Source organism: Primulina tabacum, chromosome 5 (assembly GCF_025594145.1).
Source record: "Primulina tabacum isolate GXHZ01 chromosome 5, ASM2559414v2, whole genome shotgun sequence".
Taxonomy (NCBI): Eukaryota; Viridiplantae; Streptophyta; class Magnoliopsida; order Lamiales; family Gesneriaceae; genus Primulina; species Primulina tabacum.
In genome coordinates, this window is record NC_134554.1 from 12,102,306 (window position 1) to 12,126,028 (window position 23,723).

Below are 23,723 nucleotides of genomic sequence, written 5' to 3' on the forward strand. Positions count from 1 at the left end.
TTATTTCTCATTCACTTAAAACTTATCTACAGATTATTTAAATTTTATAGGTTACATTTAAATTAGTTATATTTATTAAATAATAAAGTACTAATTTTGCAAATAAAATAATATTTAAAACATTAAATATATTCACATAACCTCACACGAATTGGATTTACATGATTTCTTAGTTCCTACACTCGGTGCACTGAAATTTTCCCCATAAAGATATGTGATTTATAGGTATATATATACACACACACACACACACATACATATATATAGACTATAGACCAATTAATTAATACGAATGGTTAGAACTTGACCATATAGGGTTGAATCTAACCATGGTTAGCTTCTCGCGGTTTAACATCGAGGTTATAAATTGGACCCATTGGCACGCCCACTTTCCTCATCACCTTCTGCTTCATTTCTTCACCTACACTTGCATCTGTAATGGTCGAGCAATCAATTTCATATTCCTTTTCTCATTAGCTTCCAAATCCAGTTTCTTCGAAATCCCGCACTTTAAAGGTGTTGATCTCTTTTTAACATTGTTTTTTTTTCAAAATTATTGTTTCACATCTGATATGCTTACTGCTACTTTTGTAACTATATGTAGCGAGAAGTAATGGCTGCGACCGGTGCTGGACGCGTGACTTTGAACAAGGGCGGCCCCGGCCGGAACGGGCTGCCGAAGATTCACACGGAGAAGAGAGCCGAGGGAATATGCCATGACGACAGTACGACGCCGGTGAAGGCTCAGACGATAGACGAACTTCATTCTCTTCAGAGAAAGAAATCTGCTCCGACCACTCCAATCAATGTTGGGGATCAAGCACCATTTGCCCCGTCGGAAGAGGAACGCAGCAAGCAGCAACTCCAGTCAATAAGGTACAATTGATTTGACGAAATTTTATGACTTTTCGTATTTTTTTAAATTTGGGAATTAATCTATTGATATTTTCCTTCCTCATGGTATTCCTTGGAGGTGACGAAATTTGTTGGGACTTCTAAATTTAAATAAAAACAAATAGCAGTGTTGCCAAAATTTTGAAATGATCACTTGGTATGGAGGAGATTATTTGGGTTAATATTAATTTAAAAGTTTGTAGGTATTCAATCAAGATTATTATGATATTTCGATCAATTATGTTGTCTTTTCATATGAACGCTTTACCTACGTTGCCTGATACGAATTTATATTGGAAGAAAAATATTAGAGCTGGTGAATGATGTACAAATGATAGAAACACACGTATATGATGCAATAATTTCTCAAATGTTAAACTGCTAATATTTAGGAAAATTGGAAAATTGTGTAAATATGTGTTGGCTTTACATAAAATTCAATGGAACACTTTCCAACGAGGTTTATAATAACAAATTAAAAACAGAACGTGTCTACGAGTGGAGTTGCCAGTTGCCATGCCGCTAGTGGATAGCTTGCAGTTGTTCAACTCCACTGCTATATTCACATTATGAGAAAAAGATTTAACTGTAAAAGAAGGAGATAGGAGCTGCAAATTAGAAAAGTCAACATCTTTTTAAAATTTAAGTTATAACTTGAGAAGGTCAGCATCTTTGTTTTAACAATTTTAGACGTAGTTTCAAGGTAATATTTTATTTTCACGTCCATCTTTTGCGTGTTTCTCTTAAATTTTTCATTTTGACAACGATATCTAAGTCAAAAAAATCAGGAAATAACTTGATTGTTGGTATATTGTAAACAGTGCTTCATTAGCATCTCTGACCAGAGAGACTGGACCAAAGGTTGTGAAAGGAGACCCTGCTAGGCAGTCGGAGACCCCACGCGTTTCTCATGTGAGCCACCCCCATTTTACCCCCACCATTGATGTCAGTGACAGCGCTCTGAAATTCACTCATGTCCTCTACAACCTTTCTCCTGGAGGTAATATTACTTAAAATCATTATGGGGGCATTTGGTCTTGTTTTCAATTGCTTGCGAGTTGAAAGATTTGGGAAATAGTTTTTGAAAGGATTTTCAAAAGTTTGTCGCATAACATTTTGGAAGTTTTGTTTTAGTTTTGAAATAGAGTATTGAAATGCTAAAAATTGAAAATGAATTTGTAAGCGTGGAATTCGATCAAGTTTTAAAAAACCGAGGTTTAACATACCTCATAGGTAATGGAGTATCCAAAATTTGATTAATTTACGTTTTGAAATTCGTCTGATTAACCTTGTTGCTTGTTTAAACGCAGAGCTATATGAACAAGCCATAAAATATGAGAAGGGGTCTTTCATTACAGCTAGTGGTGCATTGGCAACCCTTTCCGGGGCCAAGACCGGCCGCTCTCCCAAGGACAAACGTGTCGTCAGGGACGAGACTACTGAGGATGTTCTTTGGTGGGGAAAGTATGTACCTCTCGCATTTAATCAGAAAATTACGTGGTATTTTTCCAGTTAATGTTTTGCTATTGCTGATCACGATATCTGCTTTGTGTTCAGAGGATCGCCGAACATGGAAATGGATGAGCACACATTCATGGTTAACAGAGAAAGAGCTGTAGATTACTTGAATTCTCTGGAAAAGGTGAAATTATGCTGCTCATGTCTAGTCTTAGTTTAGTTATTGTATTCTGCTACTAATGTATCGTCAGTGCACCATTTCTCGGTGGCATGTTTCTAACGTAGATAAGCTCTCCAAGGATATTGGTCAAAATGATATTTTCTCAACTTTACAAAGCTTTAAACTAACCGTGGAAGAGAATAATATTTTCTCAACCATAACGAAATGTAACAATTCCCCCTCTACCCCCTCAATGAAATAAATAATGAAAAACAGTACTTTTTCTATTCAAATTAATTGCATATACATACAATGAAGCGAAAAGCTTTAAACTAACCGTGGAATAGAATGATTGCCATTTTCTCGTTATATTAAACTTCTTAGGAATCATTGGTGACAAACATGGATAATCATTGATTTTCAGGTCTTTGTCAATGATCAATTCCTAAATTGGGATCCCCAAAACCGTATCAAAGTCAGGATAGTTTCAGCCAGGGCTTATCATTCCTTGTTCATGCATAACATGTAAGTAAATGCAATTTGATACTTAACAGTTTAGGTGCGGTTCTTGTTTGCAGTTCTATGTGCCAGTAATCCCTACCAGATAAGTTATTTTTGTTGTTGGCAAATATGGTTAGTAAATTTGATGGTGTAGTCCTTGATAATGTAAATTGGAAGAACTAATATAGTTGCATAGGACTTGGAGCTGTATAAAGGTGCCACAATAAAAATGGTGTATTAGTTATTTGTACGTATGGATAACTGGGTGGGTGACAGGTGTATCCGACCCACTCCTGAAGAGCTGGAGAATTTCGGTACTCCGGACTTCACTATTTACAATGCCGGACAGTTCCCTTGTAATCGTTATACACACTACATGACATCTTCTACTAGCATAGATTTAAACCTTCATAGAAGGGAAATGGTCATCCTCGGCACCCAGTACGCCGGGGAGATGAAGAAAGGTCTATTCAGTGTGATGCATTATCTCATGCCTATGCGTCAAATCCTCTCCCTACATTCTGGCTGCAATATGGGCAAAGATGGAGATGTTGCCCTCTTCTTTGGCTTGTCAGGTAAAGTATCACCAGATCACCATTCCGATGAGGGGCCATCCCCCGACAATCGATATGTGCCCTCTCACCTTACTCCGTGCTTTAGTGTTTCTAACATGAAATTGATGGATATGTTTTGCTTTAGAATTCATCAGCATTTATTGACTCCCAACTTCTTCCCTTTTTCTTTCCCCTTTGGGATATAATAGGCACTGGAAAAACTACGCTGTCAACTGATCACAATCGATACTTAATTGGAGATGATGAACACTGCTGGAGTGATAACGGGGTATCAAATATTGAAGGTGGCTGCTATGCGAAGTGTATTGATCTGTCAAAGGAGAAGGAACCTGATATTTGGAATGCAATCAGATTTGGAACTGGTACTATTCTATTTCTTCCACATTTAACATATACCATTCAAAAAATTGGAACGATACAGCATTGAACAGCAATAGCTTGTTTTCTAAATCATTTCTTGTAAATGGCAGTGTTGGAGAATGTGGTATTTGATGAGCATACGAGGGAAGTGGATTATAGTGAAAAATCTGTGACAGGTTGGTTATTCATTGGTTTTTTGATGCATTCACAGAATGGTTTCTCTTATAATGGATATTTGCTTAACCATTTTTCCCTTTCCTTGCCGCAGAAAATACTAGGGCAGCGTATCCAATTGAATATATTCCAAATGCCAAAATCCCATGTGTTGCCTCACATCCTAAGAACGTCATTCTCCTGGCATGCGATGCATTTGGCGTGCTTCCACCAGTGAGCAAGCTAAGTCTTGCACAAACGATGTACCATTTCATCAGTGGATACACTGCTCTGGTACAAAGTCCATCATCAAACTAATTCGTTCTTTATTTTTTAGTGAACTAAGTTTAATATAAATAGAAAATCAAATTTGAACGCAGGTTGCTGGGACAGAAGAGGGAGTTAAGGAGCCACAAGCGACATTCTCAGCTTGCTTCGGGGCTGCATTTATCATGCTGCATCCCACCAAATATGCAGCCATGCTTGCTTCAAAGATGCAGAAGCATGGTGCAACAGGGTGGCTTGTTAATACTGGTTGGTCCGGTGGAAGGTAAGAAAACTCCTAGCTCTGGATTCTTTTTGCCGAAATTGACAAGTATCACGATTCGAATTTCAACTAATGAATTCTATCCTTCTTTGTTTAGTTATGGATCTGGGAGTCGCATCAAGTTAGCGTACACTCGAAAAATCATTGATGCCATACACTCCGGCAGCCTGTTGAATGCAAATTACAAGAAGACGGAAGTGTTTGGGCTAGAGACCCCAACTGAAATCGAGGGCGTGCCTTCGGAAATCTTGGAACCGATGAATACTGTATGTTTCAATCATTGATTTATTTCCATCCTGACTTTGCATCTGTAATTCTGCACATGGACGTAAGACCAGTAGTTTGCATAGATGTAGTTTTACAACTGCAATATATTTTGTGGATGCAGTGGCCAGATAAGAAGGCTTACAAGGAAAAACTGCTCAAGTTGGGCGGCCTATTCAAGAACAACTTTGAAGTGTTTGTGAATCACAAGATTGGAAAAGATGATAAACTGACTGATGAGATTATTGCTGCTGGCCCTGTATTCTGATCTTATCTGCAAGAAACGGGACTACATGTGTTTGATCATCAGCTTTATAATTTATATTCTGTGTATTTTTCTTTAAGCGAACCTCTTTTTATATATTGAAATCAGTGCAAATTGTGTCCTGGGTTTTACAAGTAATGGATTAAGTTTTCCGCAATAGAGTTGCCAGTGTGATTTTAGTTTGTGGTTGAAGTGGTTCAATATTCACTCTGAGTTAAGAGTTTTGGGCAAGTGTCAACTCATACATCTATATTTTTAGACACAAGCTTGGATTTTTTCAAGGGACTACAAATTTAGAAAGTTGCCTAATTTGGTGTCGAGGTTGAGTCGATTCAGGATTTAAGTCGGTAGAGATATTGACAAAGCTTCATATTGGAGTTTTGTGGAGCAAAGCTCGAAATTGGATTTCAAGTGGAAAGCTTCTTAATTTCTTAAAAAACTTTAACGCGTGTATTTAATGTTAACATGCAACTTTATATAATTTTATATGTGATCAATTTTAAAGATTTTCAAACTCAATACGTTTTGTTCTTTTGAAAATATACCAGAAGAACACCATGAGTTCGAACCTCTGTTAAAACTAAAAACAACCCATCCCAATAAATATATGTAAAAAAATAATTTTAAAAATAATATATAACTTATATTAAATTATAATATAAATATAATATTATAGAAAAGCACCTTGGCCCGTAGGTCCTGACACAAGGTTAGAATTCTAGCTCTTCCAGAGTGGTATCTCATGGAATATATTCTATTAATTCCATATATTGTATGGAATTGACATAACATATTGTATGGAATTTTCCTTGTGTGGATCCTATTTCAATGGGAACTTGATGAGTCGATCCACCTACACGTCTTGCTTTTACTGCTATATCGGGAGTTACTCCTCGGTTCGGGCCGAAGAAGCAATGTAACTCGATCATTATCAAACGAACTGCAATCTTTTTCTGTCCGTGAAGATCCCACCAGAGCGCCCCATGTCAATATATTTTATTGTTTAGGGGGAACGTAACAAATGGAGAATTGACTTCATTATTATAAAAAAAGTTATTGAATATTTCGAATAAATCCCGAAATTCAAAACTACCTACATTAAAATTAAACGAAACTAAATCAATCTTATAGGAAAAAAAGTAGTAGTAAGAATAATTTTTGTATATAAAACTCCATATTATGATACAATAATTTTTATACCGAATATGTTAGAATAAATTGGAAAGACGGGATTTTTTTGATATTTTGTAAAAAAGATTTTTAGATTAATTGAACTTTTAATTATTAAATCCTGTTATTCTAGTTATTTTCCTTCAAACTTTTCCTCTCTCTCTCGATACATAGATATGTTTATAAGATTCAATTCTTGTTTTAAAAATCCAAGGAGTTGGTTACTTTCCCTCCAAACCATTAAAGAACGCTCTGAACATCAATGGCGGCGAATTCTCCACAAGCTTTCAAACCGTACCGCTCCATACTTGCAATCTCCTACCACGACCGTGACAAAGCATCCATTGTCAAATTTTCCCCCGACGGCCTACTCCTCGCCGTCGGTTCCAACGGTAACCCTCGCACCTTCGACATCTCCCCTCCCAAACTCACCTTCCTCAGAAAATTCACTGGCCACGCAGGTCGTGTCACCGACCTTTCCTTCTCCTCCGACAGCCGCTTCCTTGCCACCTGTTCCGAAGATACCACCATTCACCTCTGGGACGTCTCCACGGGGTCCCTCGTCAGAAAATTGAGCGGCCACAATGGTCTTGTGTCCTGCGTAAATTTTAATCGGGAATCCAACATGATCGCCTCAGGATCCTTTGATGAGACCGTCCGAATTTGGAATGTGGACTCTGGAGCATGCGTGACGGTTATTCCCGTATTCTCGGGCCACATAACCGGCGTTGATTTCGATCCATCCGGATCGATGATCGCAGCGTGTAGCCTAGACGGGGTCTGTAGGATTTGGGATCCGGTTACTGGCAATAGGATGACCACGATCAAGGAACCGGAGGCTCCGCCGGTTGGTTCTCTCAAGTTTTCTTCCGACGGGAAGTTTCTTCTTATCGGAATTATGAACAACACTCTGGTGAGTGAATTTAATTTATTCTCGTACAAAATGGCTAGCTAGGTTCGAGCTACTAGTGTAGAGGCATCTCCATACTCTTACCCTCCATTCTTTAAACAGTTTTGACATTTCTATCTTCAAGATTAAACGTGGCAATAGTGGAATTCATAATCCTCCACAACAAGCAATTTTCTTTTTTGGATCAATGTTGCGTAAACTCTCTCTCAAACATAAATTAATCATGATCAGATTCTATTTTTAGGTTATGTAAACTGTTTTCATATAAAGGTGTTTGAACATCGAAACTCTAAATTTCTAAAAAAGCCATTGATACGGTAGCTCAGAAAAAATATCACATATTTTATGAATAACTTTATATCCACAGGGTCTTTGGAATATGGAATGTCGCAGGTTACATAGGATATACCACGGACATTCGAACACGACTCATCCGATCTCGTCGACGTTTTCAGGTCAAGCTGAGAGGTACATCGTGAGCGGGTCCGAAGATAAATGCTTGTGCATTTGGGATGTCCTTACTGGAAGACTTGTTGAAAAATTTGAAGCCCATGAGGGACCTGTGGTATCTGTATCTTGCCACCCGACTCGGAATATGATCGCATCCGCGGCTCTTAGAGACCCCAACACCGTCAAGATTTGGACGCGGGATTACTAGCCTACGATTCATTTGTTTCTGATCTTCAATCTCAAGAAATGAACATAAATCTAATGCAGTGAAAAGTACAATTGAGACTTGAACGTTTTTAGAAATACACCCGTAGAAATCATTTGATTGGGCAATGTTAATTTTCATGGTGGTCTTTCGCACGTGTAGTACGAATTTAAAAGGTTTGTCAATTGAACAATTGAGTGCATCGCTTTACCTCGCGTTATTGTGGGGACTAAGTATTCCTTCTAGTTGGGGTGGGCAGTCTGGTCGGGTCCTAACATTACTCGTATCTCATTATCTATATTACTCGGACTAAAGTCAAATCGTCTAAGTACCTTACTTCTAATATAGGGCCCGCCCCATTAACCCAATCCAAGTGAGCTGGGTTACTAAAATCTTGAGACCCAATTTCTATAAATAATTACAATCGTACTAAGCCCGTTACTAAAAAGATCAAACCCTGTAAGTATTTTAAATTAGAGGGATTATCAGAAATTACCTCCTATAAAATAACATAATCTATTCGGCCTTGATTTAAGTTAACTAATCAATTTAGCTTTATGATTATGTTAAATTCCACGCATTTCCTTTATTCTAAATATTACAAAAAAACTATTACGTATTAGACGTGTATAGATCATGTAAAGGACTAATTCAAAGGGGGAAACAAATCAAAGATAGCAATTTGATTGAAAAATAAACATTAAAAACCAAAATTACAATTTTTATTTTGGCCCTATACTTTGATCAAATATATAGGCCCGCCCCATTAACCCAATCCAACAAAATAGGTAGTGAAATTATAAGATATAAGATGGAAATATATTTGTAAATATGTAATTGAGTGGTTAAACGGAATTTTTAGAATTATGAAAAAAATTCACCAACATACCAAAAGTTGGTTAATAACTAATTATAGAGGGCTTAACTAACTAATAGTTGGTATTTTTTTTATAAATATGTCTAATATTATTAGTATAATAAAAGGTTATATCATATTTAATTGATTACATTAATATTAATTGAATCGTGAATTTAATTACTATGTGGACAAAAAAAAAATAATAAATAAATTATCAGTTCATATTTATTTTTAGCTGATATATTTATATAACATGATCAGCATTATTAATTTCCAAAGATTATGGCGTAACAAACTTATAAAATTGGACGGCAGTCAAATAGGCCAAAATCCAAATCAAAAGACTAAAGCCTGAGCTAAGTGTTCCAACATTTCGCTCATTTTCTTGCTTGAAATTAGCATCTGAATTTGACAAGAAAAAATATTCAAAAAATGTGCTTTGTTTTTACGGTATTTTTTATATAAAAGATTTGAAATATGTACTATTTAATTCCTAAATTAATAATATCTTCGATAAATAAATATGCGAGGGTGAGACAGGGGATATTAAATTTATATTACAGCGGAATTTATTATGCATAAATTTCATATTAAAATCAGCTGGCAGTGTCGATCTGATTCATGAGTAAGTGATGCCGGCATGGATGATAACAAAATATTAAATAAAGTAATAAATATTATTGGAACAATGGCGGCAATCGGAATTCTTTCATTCAAATTCATAACTGCAATATTGAATGGCAATTCAAAACTGAGTTTTTTTTTTGGCATATATTAAATACAATTTGGGGTGAACAAGATATATATTTTATTAGGTAAATTTAAATGAAATTGTATAAAATTTAAAGGTACAATATTGAAAGTTTTAATATTTTAAGAATGCAATTGGTAAGTTAATAAACTAGTTATAAAATTTGATTTTCAAAATTTATATTTTGAAGGGAAGAGACTGTTTTTATTTGCATTTGTTGCCTATATAGGACTTATCGATTTATTCAAGATTTAAAATTAAATAGCTGCCCCAAACGCTTGACAATTTTATGAGTGTGAGTGCAAATAATTACAACCATTATGAGAAACAAAGAACTTAAATGCTTATGGTTGGAATTGAAAATTTATAGAAATTTTAAATTTAACGAAGCTAGACAATGAATAATATATTTGTTTTTTCTTTTTTTTCCCCCTATTTGGTAGTAGTGTACAAGGAGCCGAGAACAATGATTCACTAACTTTGATATATCAACGTGACAACATGAATGTTTATTTATAATTTATACTTTATTAATATGTGTTAACTCATTTCGGTTATGTGAGTTTATTAATAATTTTTATACATTTTTTATTATTTATTTTTTTATCTTTAATTTATTTATAATTTTAAACTATTTCGATAAAGTTAAAAGTGAACATTAATTTATAAATATCGTATTTTAATAAAATAATATGATGTGTGACACATAACACTCTTATATAAAGCTCAAAGAGACCAATTCAAAGCAGTCATTTTCTTCCGCCAAGAATTCTTCGTTCAATTCAGATGCAAGACTCTTCCGTCAAACACGCTGCAGATATATACAAAATCATCACTCTTTAACGGATTATCTATACATATTTTCCTCACTCCTGCAAATGCACGTCGTTCTGTGTAAACGCAATCCATGATTTCTTGATCAATGTTCAATGGCCGCAACCTTCGTCGAGCCACTCAAATCCCACTCCGTTGCCGACGCCGCCGTGAACTTTGCCGATTCTAAACCCTTAAAAGTCTGCTTTTCGTATGCAGCTTACGCCAAGAACTTGATACACCGCCTCCTCTCGTCGAATATTCCTGTGGAGGTTGGCCTTTCGGATGCCGAATTCTCTGCCGTGGAGGCATCATTTCATGTTACATTTCCGCCGGACCTCCGGTCCATCCTCCGAGAAGGATTACCAGTTGGCCCAGGATTCCCTAACTGGAGATCTTCATCCAAACAACAGCTTGATATTCTTACAAATCTCCCCATATTAGAAATCTGCAGGGAAGTTTCAAGAAATGAATTTTGGCTTGAGTCTTGGGGAGATAAGCCTGATGATGGTGATGAATGTGTGAATTTGGCTAAAGGGTTCTTGAAAAAGGCTCCGGCTCTAGTTCCGATTTACCGGCATTTTTACATTCCGGGGACGCCGTGTATGGCGGGGAATCCGGTGTTTTACGTGCATAGAGGGGATGTTAAATTATGGAGTTTTGATATTGCTGGATTTTTTCAACAGATCGAATTCAGAATGAGTGGAAATAGCGATAAAGTTTTAAGGCGTCCGAGGTTGTCTGATTTGCTCACTGCGCCAGCATGGGCCGCTACGGAAGCGAAGAGGATCGAGCTGTGGTCGCAGCTGGCAGAAACAGTGGGGAATGTGGCGGTTCGTGGTGAAGCGGGCGGGTGGTGGAGTGGGGAGTTGGGAGGATGTTTGGAGGACGTGTGTTCGAGATTGAGGGAAGGAGGGTGGAAAGAAGAGGATGTGAGGGAGATGATGATGGTGGACGACGGCGATGTTCAGACGAATTTTAATGATCATGGTGAGAGTTTAGAAGAATACTGTGGAAGTATGCGGCGGTGCGTGAGGGTGCTGTCGAGAAGATTGTTACGTGGCGGGTGGAGCATGGAGGATGTGGCGGAGTCGCTTGGATCTCCGGACGATTACTATCGAAATAGGATCGTGGAAGGCGGCGAATCTTGCTTTGACTTTGCGATGCATGAGGATACGAGTTCCTAGGGGATTGAAGATTTTATAATTAAAAAAAATTCTAGAAAAATAATGTTTGATTTTTTTTTTTTAAATATCCTTCGTCACTGAAATTTTATACTAATTTAGGCTTTTGTTCTAATTCTAGTAAGTAATTCTTCTAATTAATTTTTTTTAGGTATTTAAATAATAATAATAATTCTTCGTCACTGGGTATTTAAATAATAATAATATTTATAATAATAAAATAATAATTATTAATTACTATGACATTTATATAACCAAAATATAATTTTTGTCAATAACAATTGAAATAGAAACGATAATATTACTAAACGTGTTAATAATAATAGTTATTATTTAAATATTTTTCTCTAAATTAGTAATACTAACTTATTACTTTAATGTGGAAAATATTTATAATATAATAACAAAACTAATAATGACTATTAATCAATTTATATATTTTGTTATACGAAAGAATGTTTGAGATTATAACTATACGATGATAATTTAGTTTTAAAAATATATTTGAGTAAGTTTTTGGTAAGACAGTTTTATATATGTTATATGTGAGAAATGTTAATCTAGTCTATATGTGCAACAGAAATTAATATTTTTAGCATAAAAATTGTTACTTTTTCATTTATCGATTCGAGTGGTAGACTTGTTTGACAAAATTAACTCGTTTGACACAGTAATAAATTTTTTTTTTTTGTAAAATCTTAAAATATAAGTTGAGAGTACCATAATTTTTTTAAAACAATTTATTTTGAAATCTTATAAGCCATTTTTAGAAGGAATTGACATGTAATATTTTTCCTTTATTCTTAGAAGGACATGTGAAGAGAAAACTTACCGTTTTTAAAACAACTAAAACGTATGATTGTGATTATATAAAATTATTATTATTTTATCAAAAGTATAACATGATGTAGATGAGTTGAGTATTCAGAAGAGAAAATTTGAATAAACACTATACACAAATTGTATTTCTATTTGTTTAATTTTGTTTGGTTGGTAAGTAGATTATATGTTTTCGAAATTCAATGTCAGTTAACTAACAAATAAGTATGAAAAGAAACTAAACTGACATATCATAACAAATCACATATGGACTGATTTGAGTAAACTGAAAGGTAAATTGAAAGTAAAAAATACGAATGTTTTTAAATGTTCAAAGAACTCAAGCTCCTACGTCTTTTTTTTTTCCCTTAGAAATATTCACTAGAAGACTTTGGATAGTATAAGCACTTTGCAAAATTCTAGTTCAGTTTGAACTTAAACACTGTCAAACTGAAATTACTAACATCTCAACTGATAATAGATATTGTAAAACTGCTATTTATATACAAAGATTTATAATACTGCTATATACTAACACTAAATTATCCTTGTTGATCAAATACAATTCTTTGTAAAGTGTGATCGACTGATTGAATTCTTCGGTTCGGATACTTAGAAGTTGAATGCTTGATTCTCAGTAGAGCGTTACTTTACTGGATCATTTATAGATATATATATATATATATATATATATATATGTATTAAAATAGTTGTGTTCCAAACAAAAGTTTCTGTTGGCTTGTCATTAATCCATCTCAATATTCTTTGATAGTCATATAATGTCGCGATAAGTTTATTATGGAAAATATTATTGAATCGTCATTTTGAGCTTTTGGTGTAAACTGATTTTGGTGCAATCAATTCTTTGAAATTGAACGAGAAAAACTGATAAACAAATAATCCGAGTCAGTTTAATTCGACTAGACCAGTTTAGCTTAAGCGATATTTTAGTTTTGGGTACGAGTGTAGATCAGTTTAGCTAAAGTCAGTTTTGCTTTAATTATTTGTTAACATCATAACATAAAATTCTTGATCCAACACATGACGTTCAATTAATAATTAAAGGGAATTAATCATTTTGGTAATCTAACTTTACATGTTTTCTTTTTTAGTCCAATAACTAATCAAATTTGGATATTGGCACATTAACTTTTAATTTTTGACTATTGTGATCTGATTTCCAACCACCCGATCTCAATGTTCTAAAAAGCTCTTAAGCGCGCTTAAACTTGAAGCTCGACAAAAACGCCCCGCTTCAAATTAAGCGGAAAAAACGGTTAAATTGTAGTTTGACCGAATTAAGCGTAATTAAGACGTTTAATTAAGTGTACTTAAGCACAATTAATCGCATCTATTTATTTTTAAATTTTTTTATTTTGAAAGTATGTCTTTTTATTTTAGAATAATGAATTAGGTTTATAATTTAGATGTTTATTTTTAATTTTAATTATGATTAAGCATGTCTGATAATGATTTGACAAATATTTAGCATTTTTTAATGTGGTTTAATTGCAAAAACAAATTAAGATTGCAATTTTGAGATTTTTATGCTTTTATAAATATGAGAATTAATACATCAGACTTAAATTTATCATATTTATGTATTATTTTATCTATTTATTGGTTTAATATAACTACAATTACACTAAAAAACTATTTTTCACGCTTAAGTATGTGCTAATCTCGCTTAAGCTTGAAAAGCTTTAAGCTCGATATCCGCGCTTCGAGACGCTTCACATTTTTTAGAACCTTGCCCGATCTTATCTCTTTTCGAAAGAATTCAATAAAAAATAACGTGGTGTACAATTTAGCTGGAAATTGCTGATTAGATTGTAAAATTCGATGACAAAGAAACAAATTTTGGGATTTTTCAATTTGGAGGGAAATAAATCAATAATCATAGTAGATTGTTTCCTAAATTCCAACACACTAACCTGAAATTATATAATATTATTTTTTAAAAAAAATCAAACTAAAAAAAAAATTTGGATGACGAACACAAAATTAGACGCAATCACCAAATTTGTTTCCATGTTATCGGATTTTACAGCCCAATCACCAATTTTCGGCTAAAATTTAACAAAAAAATTAAAGTTATCGAACTAATACCCAAATTTGACAAAGTACAAGACTAAATGATAAAACAAGTAAAGTGAGAGGACCAAAATAAATTTTTTATTTAAATTAGTGAAAATATTTGAAATATCATTATTGAGTAGCTAGTTTTCCAAAACAAAACCAAAGAAAAGTCGCAACGTGATTAGCTAGAAGAGAAATTAAACCTAAAATTTCGTTCTTTTTGCCTTGTGTGATGGGCTATTTAGTTTGGCAATTCCATGTTCACTCCTCTTGGAAATTCTCCAATTACCTTAATTCCTGCAAAACATATTGGCAGTGTTCTGCTATATTTCCTGTGTTTTTTTGGAAATATATTTTTAGAAATTGACGTAAAAATGTAATATATTCTTATTTTATTTTCTGAACGAAATATTTAGTACTGTAGATGATATAAGATGCTAGGAATGTGTTCAGTTCATTATTTTTATTTTATCATTTTTTTATTCTTTTAAAATATGATATATTACATTATAATATAATATAGCAACAGAATATATTTTGGAAGTAAAATTATTTAAATTAATATATATATATATATATATCTCTCGATTATGTGTGGAACTAGTGAAGACAAAACTTCAAATGTAAACTTAAAAGTATATAAAATTGACGTAAAATATATGAATCATATCCGGTATTGTATGCTTCCTAGGGATGAATGGTGTCTCCCCCAATTGTGATACTTGATAGATACCTCGAACTTGGTACAATTTTGTCCTCTCACCAAAGAGATGGTGAAATTTCAACACTGAAAAACATTGGCATAAATAAATTAAAGAGGCTTTGGGAATCAAAATCCATTTCCCATTTGGGCTTCTCCTTCTTAGCTTGTCTGCCTTCCAACTATGATTCAAATACTTTATACTCTTCGATGGATAATCCAAATTTGTTTGCCTCGCTCCATGTTCCAAGCATTGTTTGTTGTGTCACATGCGATTTTTGGTTCTAAATTTTCAAAGTTTCGTTTTGATATTCAAAATTATTTGAACTTAAACGTGTTAGAAGACTAAAAAAACATTTATCCTTAATTCACTGTCCAGAGCATCGACAATGAATATAATATCGCCGACATGTAATTGGATATGATGTAGAATGATTGAAAGATATTATATTTGTCCATAAAACATCAATTTCGGTCAATAATTAATCAAAATTGAGTGGGTAAACTTAGTTGTGTGTCCAACATTTATTGCGAAAGGTCTTAAATATATGGTGGAACCAAACCCATAGTGTGGAACTAACTCCCCTCGTTTGGTACATCTAAACTCAGTTCGGTGGCTAAGGCACATTAAATGTCACATTGAATTCTCAAATCATATAAATCCAAACCAATCATAGAGACATGAGACCAGTGACATTTCGTTTTCTTTTCGTGATCGGTTAGTATCGATATGATTCAAGATAATTCGAAATACTATTTGCTTCGTGCCCACCATGAAGTTTCCGATTTTTCTATGCCACAGAGAAGAATAAGATGCGATTCTACTCTACTGTATAGTTTAAATTCATATAAAAATATTTAAATTTTACAAAATAAAATAAAATACATATCACAAGCCACAACATAACTTGGCTAGTTAAATGACAGCCGCCTACTTTTAAGTCTGAACGAGGAAGCAAGAATCAAGATCCACCAAGATTTCTTGCAAACGAAGCAAAAAGAACAAGAAAAGCAGTTAATTACCTTTGAATTTAAGGTAAGAATCGTAGCTAAAAGATGAAAGAGTGGCTGCGCCTCTGTAATGTTACCAAAAAACAATAATGAGATTCATTATTTGCTTGCGTGTCCAAAGTGGCAAATATTTTGCAGAATTAAAGGACAGAAAGACGTTGCTTTTTACAGTTAAACCAAATCTTTGATCAATTACTCAACACTGCAACATTTGTTAATCTGCAAGATAATTTAATGCACATAGTAAATCGCTGTTCCTCCTGGAGTTATAGGCCCTCCCTATCCCCACGCTGCTGGAATAGGGACCTATTAAAAACATTTAATATTATTACTGCAACAGAATGGAATATTTTTTGACTCGATTTTAAAGTTTTGATCTTTTCTACATGTAAGTTTTCGCTTTGGCCTTGAGATTAACTCGACTGAAAATTCAAAATCCAGCTATGTTTATTTGGTGCATATATAAGATTTAGCTAAAGCAACCCAAATTTATTGTCGCAAACTATCAGGCGTATCATCGAAATATGAATTCGTCTAGAATCTGTACGCAACATGCCAGTTTAGTTTCTGCTAGAAAATACATGGGACGTGCTGAATCATAATATGGTAACTAAATAATATAGATATCCACATTATAATTTGAACCACTATATAAGATTAATATACCAACGTGCCTACTAGACTATAGAAATGATACTGAAAAAATGTATAAACATGTGAAATAAAGTTCCCTATCCCTATTTCTTTCGGTGACCTTCATTTACTGTGAATACTGCTGCATATGTACATATCGGAATCTCTGCTATAAATTCATGAAAGCTAATCTTCATATCTGTATACATATGATTGCCTTAATGTACATCCATAAATAATCAAAACAGTTCCATAAAGATTTTACACGCCATACAACACTTGGAGAAGTAAAATAATATGCTTTTCTGCGACAACGAATCTTAGAATTTAGGAACTTTTGATGGACTCGACGAATGGGTTTTTCGAGACAAAAATTTCGAGGACAAAAACATTTGCGAATAATAGAAGGATTCCAAGTTATATACAGGGAATTATGGGTTAAAAAGGAGGTTCCCACATTTACATTTCCAGCTCATTGGCTTGTAGTTAGAATAGTAGTCGTCCCTTGCGAAAGCAGTGGCTAAAACTTCGGCGGAGTTCTTGATTTTGTTTCTTGACTGGGGATTCGTAGGCACTTGAATGGCTACACAATGACCACAAGAACTGCATCTCCCCTCGCATCGCGGTGGCCTCGACCCGATTTGCGGTCTTAGGGCACTTAACTTGTCTTCGTTCACAATCTAAACCACAAAAAACTGAGACAAATTAAGATCACATCATTTTCGAAGAATCCAGATTTGTACAGGTCAAGAATTTAGTCGAGGAAAAGATTTCTTCTTTCTTTTTCCCCTTACCTTCTTGTTGTCAGCATTTGGTGACAGAATTCTGCCTGGAATATGAAAAACATCATTAAAAACAACAACAAATAAACAAATTATTTTCTTAAAAACTCGCATTTAGAATCAGATAGAGACATACCTTCCAAGCTTGAAATCAGGAGAATGAGAAAAGATATTGCCAGAAAATGGCGGAATTTATAGCGGCATATGGGAATTTGACTGCGACCCATAACTTCAAATTTTAAATAGAAAAAGGCTTGCTATTTCCTAAATGTACAATACATTTGGAGACATATGGCTACGGCCAGCAAGTCATAATATTTCTCAGTTCTTACGTTAAAGTTATGGTTTCTTGGGGGTTGAGAAGATGGAACCGAAGAAACAACAGCGTAAGTAAAAATGACAAATTCTTAAGAAAAAACAGAGGAAAAGAAAAGGGTAATTGGAACTTCTTAGAAGTTATTTTGCAAAGAAATCCCTGTTTGCGTGAGCCACTTGCAAAGATGATTGATAAATGGCAGAAGAAATTAAGAGGAAGGAGGCGAAAGGAACGAAGGAATGAATGTGTTGGGATTTGGGAAGGAGAGAATACTAATTTGAAATGATGAGCTCAAGGAAATGCAACACAAGGTACATTAATGGAGACCTCAATATATATATATATACATTCAGCCAAAACTTTGTGTGAGACAGTCACAGATCGTATTTTGTGAGACAGATGTCTTATTTGGGTCGTCCTTGAAAAAATATTACTTTTTATACTAAGAGTATTATTTTTTTATTGTGAATATCAGTAGAGTTGACCCGTCTAACAGATAAAGATTCATGAGATCGTCTCACAAAAGATCTACTCATACATTCATCAATCAATTTGAAATGAGATCCAAAAACTTTTTATATACATTACATCTACATATAGTATAGATATTAAAAAAAAATTATGCCAAATGGAATTAGAGTAAGACGAAATCTACTCTATGTACTCACAAAAATATTGAAATTTTATATTCTTTTAAGAAATCTAGTTACATTCCCAAACTTCACCTTTCCACATATATTTTTCTCTCCGCCGGGGTAAAGATCACAATTGTTGGGAGCCATGTGTACTACACAAAAGTGGTCTTGACTCATTGTATCTATTCATCTCATGAAAACCCTGCCAATAGTCATCTGTCATGTCAATTAAAATGTTAAAGGTTAAATATATTTGACTTCCTTTATCGAAACTCCGCTTACATTATTTTTCGTAATATTGACGCTTTTTTTAAGTATAAAACACGTGCCAAAGAAATCATGATAAAGAAAGTCCATATTTTACAACTTTTTTACTCATAATTAAAATAATGGCAATAGTTTATGCTAACAACTTAGTTAGGTTTGCAAATCAAACTTTTAATTTTCTTAAGTTGCATTTCGGATCTAATGATTTGAGTTTATTTGTTTTTAAATCCACATCTCAAATCCTTGTATACATTTGACTCAAAAATTAGAGTAAAAGATTTGAAATCTCTTGTATTTTAAAATTTTTTTTTTAGGTCTCTTGTGAGACGGTCTCACGAGTCTTTATTTGTGAGATGCGTCAAACCTATTGATATTTACAATAAAAAGTAATATTCTTAACATAAAATATTTTAATGGATGATCCAAATAAGAGACATGTCTCACAAAATACGATCCTTGAGATCGTCTCATACAAGTTTGTGTCTCTTTGTTTTTTGACTTCAATCAATTTAATTCTCCAACCCGGTCATTTTAAAATTTGTCGTAAATCCAAGTCTTTCGATTCCAGCACAACCTTGGGGTTTTACAGACGTCTCCATCAAAATTAGATCTGATATTTCTCCTCGAGTTCAGTCCCATCCGAAAAAAATTATCATATGGGCTTTCTTTTTTCTGAAACCTGAAAAGTAAAGCTACATCAGACGGCCTGCAATGATATGGGCCGGAAATATAGATGTCTATTAGTAAATGGCTAAACGCCAATACCAAACCATATGATACACAGGCTATTATTATTGGGCTATAGCGCATTAGTGCAATGACCCAAGAAGAGTAGTGGTTAATGAACGTTGACGAAAGCTCAATTAGAGATGGACTTGAGCCTCCCGTTCAGCCCAAAAACATTGTTCGATAAATTCGGTCCAACGCTTCAGTTGGCCTATCATCGGTTTCATTCATAAATATACACGGTTTGGTCCGGAACATGAATCGAAAACAAAATCGTTTTTGGAGGTTCTATATGGGCTGAAACGTTGGGCTCTTGTTGGTGATAGCATTGATTCAATAAAACACATCAATATCTGGAAAAATAAATCACGAAAAATATATAATTTTAGTCCATATTATAATAAGATATAAAAAAAAATTCTATACTATATGTATAATTTTAAAAAACTTTTTTATTTGGTAAACTAAATTGGTGGCGCGTGATGTATTTAGATGGGTGAATGTTAAATAACTGGAATTTATTAGGATTTGCCAGATATAAATACAAAATAATGGGGAAAAAATTTAAAAAATATACGAGTGAAGTTGGGTAATTAATTTTAGCTAAGAGTTGAGGCCCACCTTGATTGATGTTTTTTCGTAATTTAATGAAAGAGATCTGACAATAGGTTTAGTTGGGCGGACAAGAGTCGTTGTATGGTCAGAATCCCTTGGTAAAATAATATCGTAGCATTAATGTAAAATCCTGATTAATTTCTCTCTATGCGTTGTAACGATGTCCAAGTCCATCCCCTCCTCTATTCATTGATGTTGACACCTTCACTATCTCCTTTCAAAATACATAATTTAAAAATAAAATAATTAATTATGCAGCGAATTTGATTTTTTTTTTTAAAATAATTTAAGAATTGCTGGTATCCACTCCTCTTCCTCATTATTTGAGCTTTGTTAAATAAGAGTGAAAATAATAGGAATTGGCCTTCACTGGGCCTGTTACTGCGTGATAATGTATGTAATTATGCATTTACTTTTGGATTATTTCCAACGAAATTCTATAAATATATCTATCAATTTGTGAAGAAAACACACAATTGAATAGACAAAATTTTATTAAATGTATAGTTTAATATATTTTGTGAGTTTGAGATTTTTAATTTTTACCGTAAAATTTTATTTTTAACACGTTATCATCACGATACTCGAAGGTTCGGTTCTCTACATTTTTTCAACCTCCAAAATACAAGAAAAATGTAATTATATTCAAAAGTAAAAATACTTATTTTACTGTTTGTTTATTTTGTTGTGTATATATTTAATATATAATATCATATTATTATATAAAAGAAGTCTATGACACCTCATTATAATAATGTGATGTGATTATATTATTACACTGCTTATATAGTTTTATTGCATTACTATTTATTTATTGTATATATACATTTGAATAATATCATATTATTATATAAAAGAAGTGTATGACACATTGATGTGATTATTTCATTGTTTAGATATTTTTATTGTGTAGACAAAATTTTATAAAGTGTGTATTTTAATATATTTTGTGAATTTGATATTTTTATGTTTTACCGCTTTTAACAATTTTGTCATTTTGACATGCTATGAATATAAAATATACTTCTAACAAGGAATTCACTATTAAATTGATAAATAAATAAATAAATACATATACACACACGAAATCACTTAATAAATTGGCAAAAACTTGTGTGAGACGATTTCACGGGTCGTATTTTGTGAGATAAATATTATATCCGGGTCATCAATGAAAAATTATTACTTTTATGCTAAGAGTATTACTTTTAATTGTGAATTTCGGTAAGGATGACTCGTCTCATAGATAAAGATTCGTAAAATCGTCACACAGGAGATCTACTACAATAAATTATAACCTAATTTTTTTTATAAAATTTTAATTTCGATTACAACACTTAAATGGCGGAATCTCATCTTTTCAGGAATTTCTTTTATATTTCATAGGATTTTTTTTGGCTTGTCCGATTGCCTCCTTCACCTTACCTCATATCCTCCTATGATAGGAGCTACTCTTTCTAATAATAATAATAAAAAAATCTCTCCTTTAATTATTGGTCATATTAAATACTTAAATTCTATAATCGAGATATTTTAATGTTAAGACTTGATAAAAATTGAAATTTGCAAGTAACTCAATTCCAAAAGTTAACTCGAGAGAGATGATTGTCCAAATCTATATATACAACTTCAAAAACTCTATCCAATCAATGTAAGAAATCTTAACACAACCCCGCACACCAATGAATGAACAAATAGAGCTTAGAGACATTAACGGGTGACCAAAATATGAGCAGTCCAATACTTGTTCATTTATGAGTGTGAAAGGTGTGTTAACCAAAAAATTTAAATTCTTTCATATTATTATTTGTTACATATCTCATTCAATATTAATTATCACAATGCATATCTCATTTAAAATATCGGACATTAAACTTTTTAATTAATTAATGTTGCCAGTCAGATTTGGATTGGATTTGTCAAAACTCGTCAACCAGAATTTTATTAAATACGTGATCCGTCACTTCAACCAAATATCATTAGGCAGACATGTGCCCTGCCCGAACGCAATAAATTTCGATTATTCAGTTTTAAAAGAAAATTACTATCAAGTTAAACTCGAGATCATAAAGATGAAAAATTACATTCAAATCTTTGTTTTTCATTTTTAAGAGAGATATTATTTTTGATTGAATTTTGTGATTTGTGTTTGAAAACATAATGGAGATAAATATAAACATAACCAAAATATATTAATACAGAAGATTGAAAAAAAAAATTGGATCGATGGGGATCGGAGTCATCCTCATACGACGGTGCCCTAAAATCATGATCGTTTCACTACGCACATTCTTATCGTGATTCTTTAATAAAAATGATTCGTAGCGATGTCTCTTATCGCGTGCTTGTATATGACATCGTTTGATTCGTGCAATAGGATAAGTAAATAATATATAATAAGAGTATTTATAAAATGAAAAATAACATATTTTGATAATTATATGATATTTGACATGATTAAATACGTGATCCGTCTTTTTATATGATAATGCATGCAGTACGGGTCGGTGCAGGCCGAATGGACCTATCACAATCTTAATAATGCACACCAAACACATGATAAATGAAAGATTAAAAATCAATCATCTCTTATCATATACACCAAACAATGCATCAGATTAATATAAATCATTAGTCATGTTGCCGAAACAAATATATTGTAAGGAAAATTTTAAAAGGTTTTGAAATGAATAAGAAAGCTCGTTACAAATTATCTGAATTGCTTTTAGTCTCATACACATGTCCAGATTATATATGAAGAAATATGACAATTTAATGACCCAAATTAATTATATATTAAATGAAACCATAAATCCCATAATAGGAATTATTAGGTCTTAAAACTAATAATAAATGTATAACAATCATAATAAGTATATTGTAAAATATGAGACATAAATTATATTATAGGAATTTCAATGCTTAATTCCAACCATTACTTATAACGATAAAAAAAAAAGAGAGCAAATATATACATGTATAAAATTATGTATAAAACACAGACAGTGTAGCTTCGCCGACAAAAATTATCAAATTGGGATGGATGACAGAAAATCCAATTATCAATAAAATACGAAATTTAATATCTAGTTTTATTAATAAAAATTGAATATGAAATGATACATTTAGACTGTTAAATCAGAACTTATGTATTACATGAAATCGTGTAATATATAACATTATAGTTAATTTCTATCAATTTATTTATATTTTTTTGCATGACATCTAATTATTCAAAAGTAAATATCAATTGCATGGTTTTATAATGAAAACCCAAGAGTGAAATCTAAACCTTTTCCCGTAAAAATTTGACCTATATATATAAATATATATATATATATCAAGTATACGATGGATATTAAGTTTATACGGTGCTGGTCCAATCACAACGTCATAACATTATGCTTCATCTACAAATGAGAAGATATATGTGGCCAAGCCAGTTGGGCCCCCAACATTCAGGCCCACATTGTGACCCACCTCCTCTGGCCTCTGAACTGCTATAATTACTAGAATAGTTTGTAAATGCAAGACATTAATATTCCTTGTATAATATTTTTTATAATTCATTTGATTTATATTTAAATGAAGGATCAAAATATAATTAGAAGAAATAGTGAG

The 23,723-nt window shown here is 32.9% G+C and overlaps 4 protein-coding genes across 4 annotated transcripts; 3 read left to right on the plus strand and 1 right to left on the minus strand.

Moving 5' to 3' along the window:
• Positions 1-300: 300 nt before the first annotated feature.
• Positions 301-5,334, plus strand: LOC142546625 (phosphoenolpyruvate carboxykinase (ATP) 1-like). Its single transcript, XM_075654443.1, has 13 exons — positions 301-516; positions 605-876; positions 1,716-1,894; positions 2,205-2,358; positions 2,452-2,536; positions 2,937-3,037; positions 3,290-3,588; positions 3,777-3,950; positions 4,059-4,124; positions 4,217-4,395; positions 4,482-4,651; positions 4,746-4,914; positions 5,037-5,334. Exons 2-13 carry the CDS (start codon positions 614-616, stop codon positions 5,178-5,180), a joined length of 1,983 nt encoding a protein of 660 aa, XP_075510558.1. The 5' UTR covers positions 301-516; positions 605-613; the 3' UTR covers positions 5,181-5,334.
• A 1,264-nt stretch (positions 5,335-6,598) lies between these two features.
• LOC142544784 (uncharacterized) lies at positions 6,599-8,085 on the plus strand. The gene is made up of 2 exons (XM_075651821.1): positions 6,599-7,260; positions 7,625-8,085. Exons 1-2 carry the CDS (start codon positions 6,610-6,612, stop codon positions 7,913-7,915), a joined length of 942 nt encoding a protein of 313 aa, XP_075507936.1. The 5' UTR covers positions 6,599-6,609; the 3' UTR covers positions 7,916-8,085.
• A 2,163-nt stretch (positions 8,086-10,248) lies between these two features.
• LOC142544785 (uncharacterized) lies at positions 10,249-11,660 on the plus strand. Its single transcript, XM_075651822.1, has one exon. It carries the CDS (start codon positions 10,452-10,454, stop codon positions 11,520-11,522), a length of 1,071 nt encoding a protein of 356 aa, XP_075507937.1. The 5' UTR covers positions 10,249-10,451; the 3' UTR covers positions 11,523-11,660.
• Positions 11,661-16,916: 5,256 nt separating this feature from the next.
• Positions 16,917-18,164, minus strand: LOC142544787 (EPIDERMAL PATTERNING FACTOR-like protein 2). The gene is made up of 3 exons (XM_075651823.1): positions 17,680-18,164; positions 17,556-17,590; positions 16,917-17,441 (listed from the first exon to the last, which is right to left on the minus strand). The coding sequence occupies exons 1-3, from the start codon at positions 17,768-17,770 to the stop codon at positions 17,193-17,195; spliced, it is 375 nt and encodes a 124-aa protein (XP_075507938.1). The 5' UTR covers positions 17,771-18,164; the 3' UTR covers positions 16,917-17,192.
• Between the last annotated feature and the right edge of the window lie 5,559 nt (positions 18,165-23,723).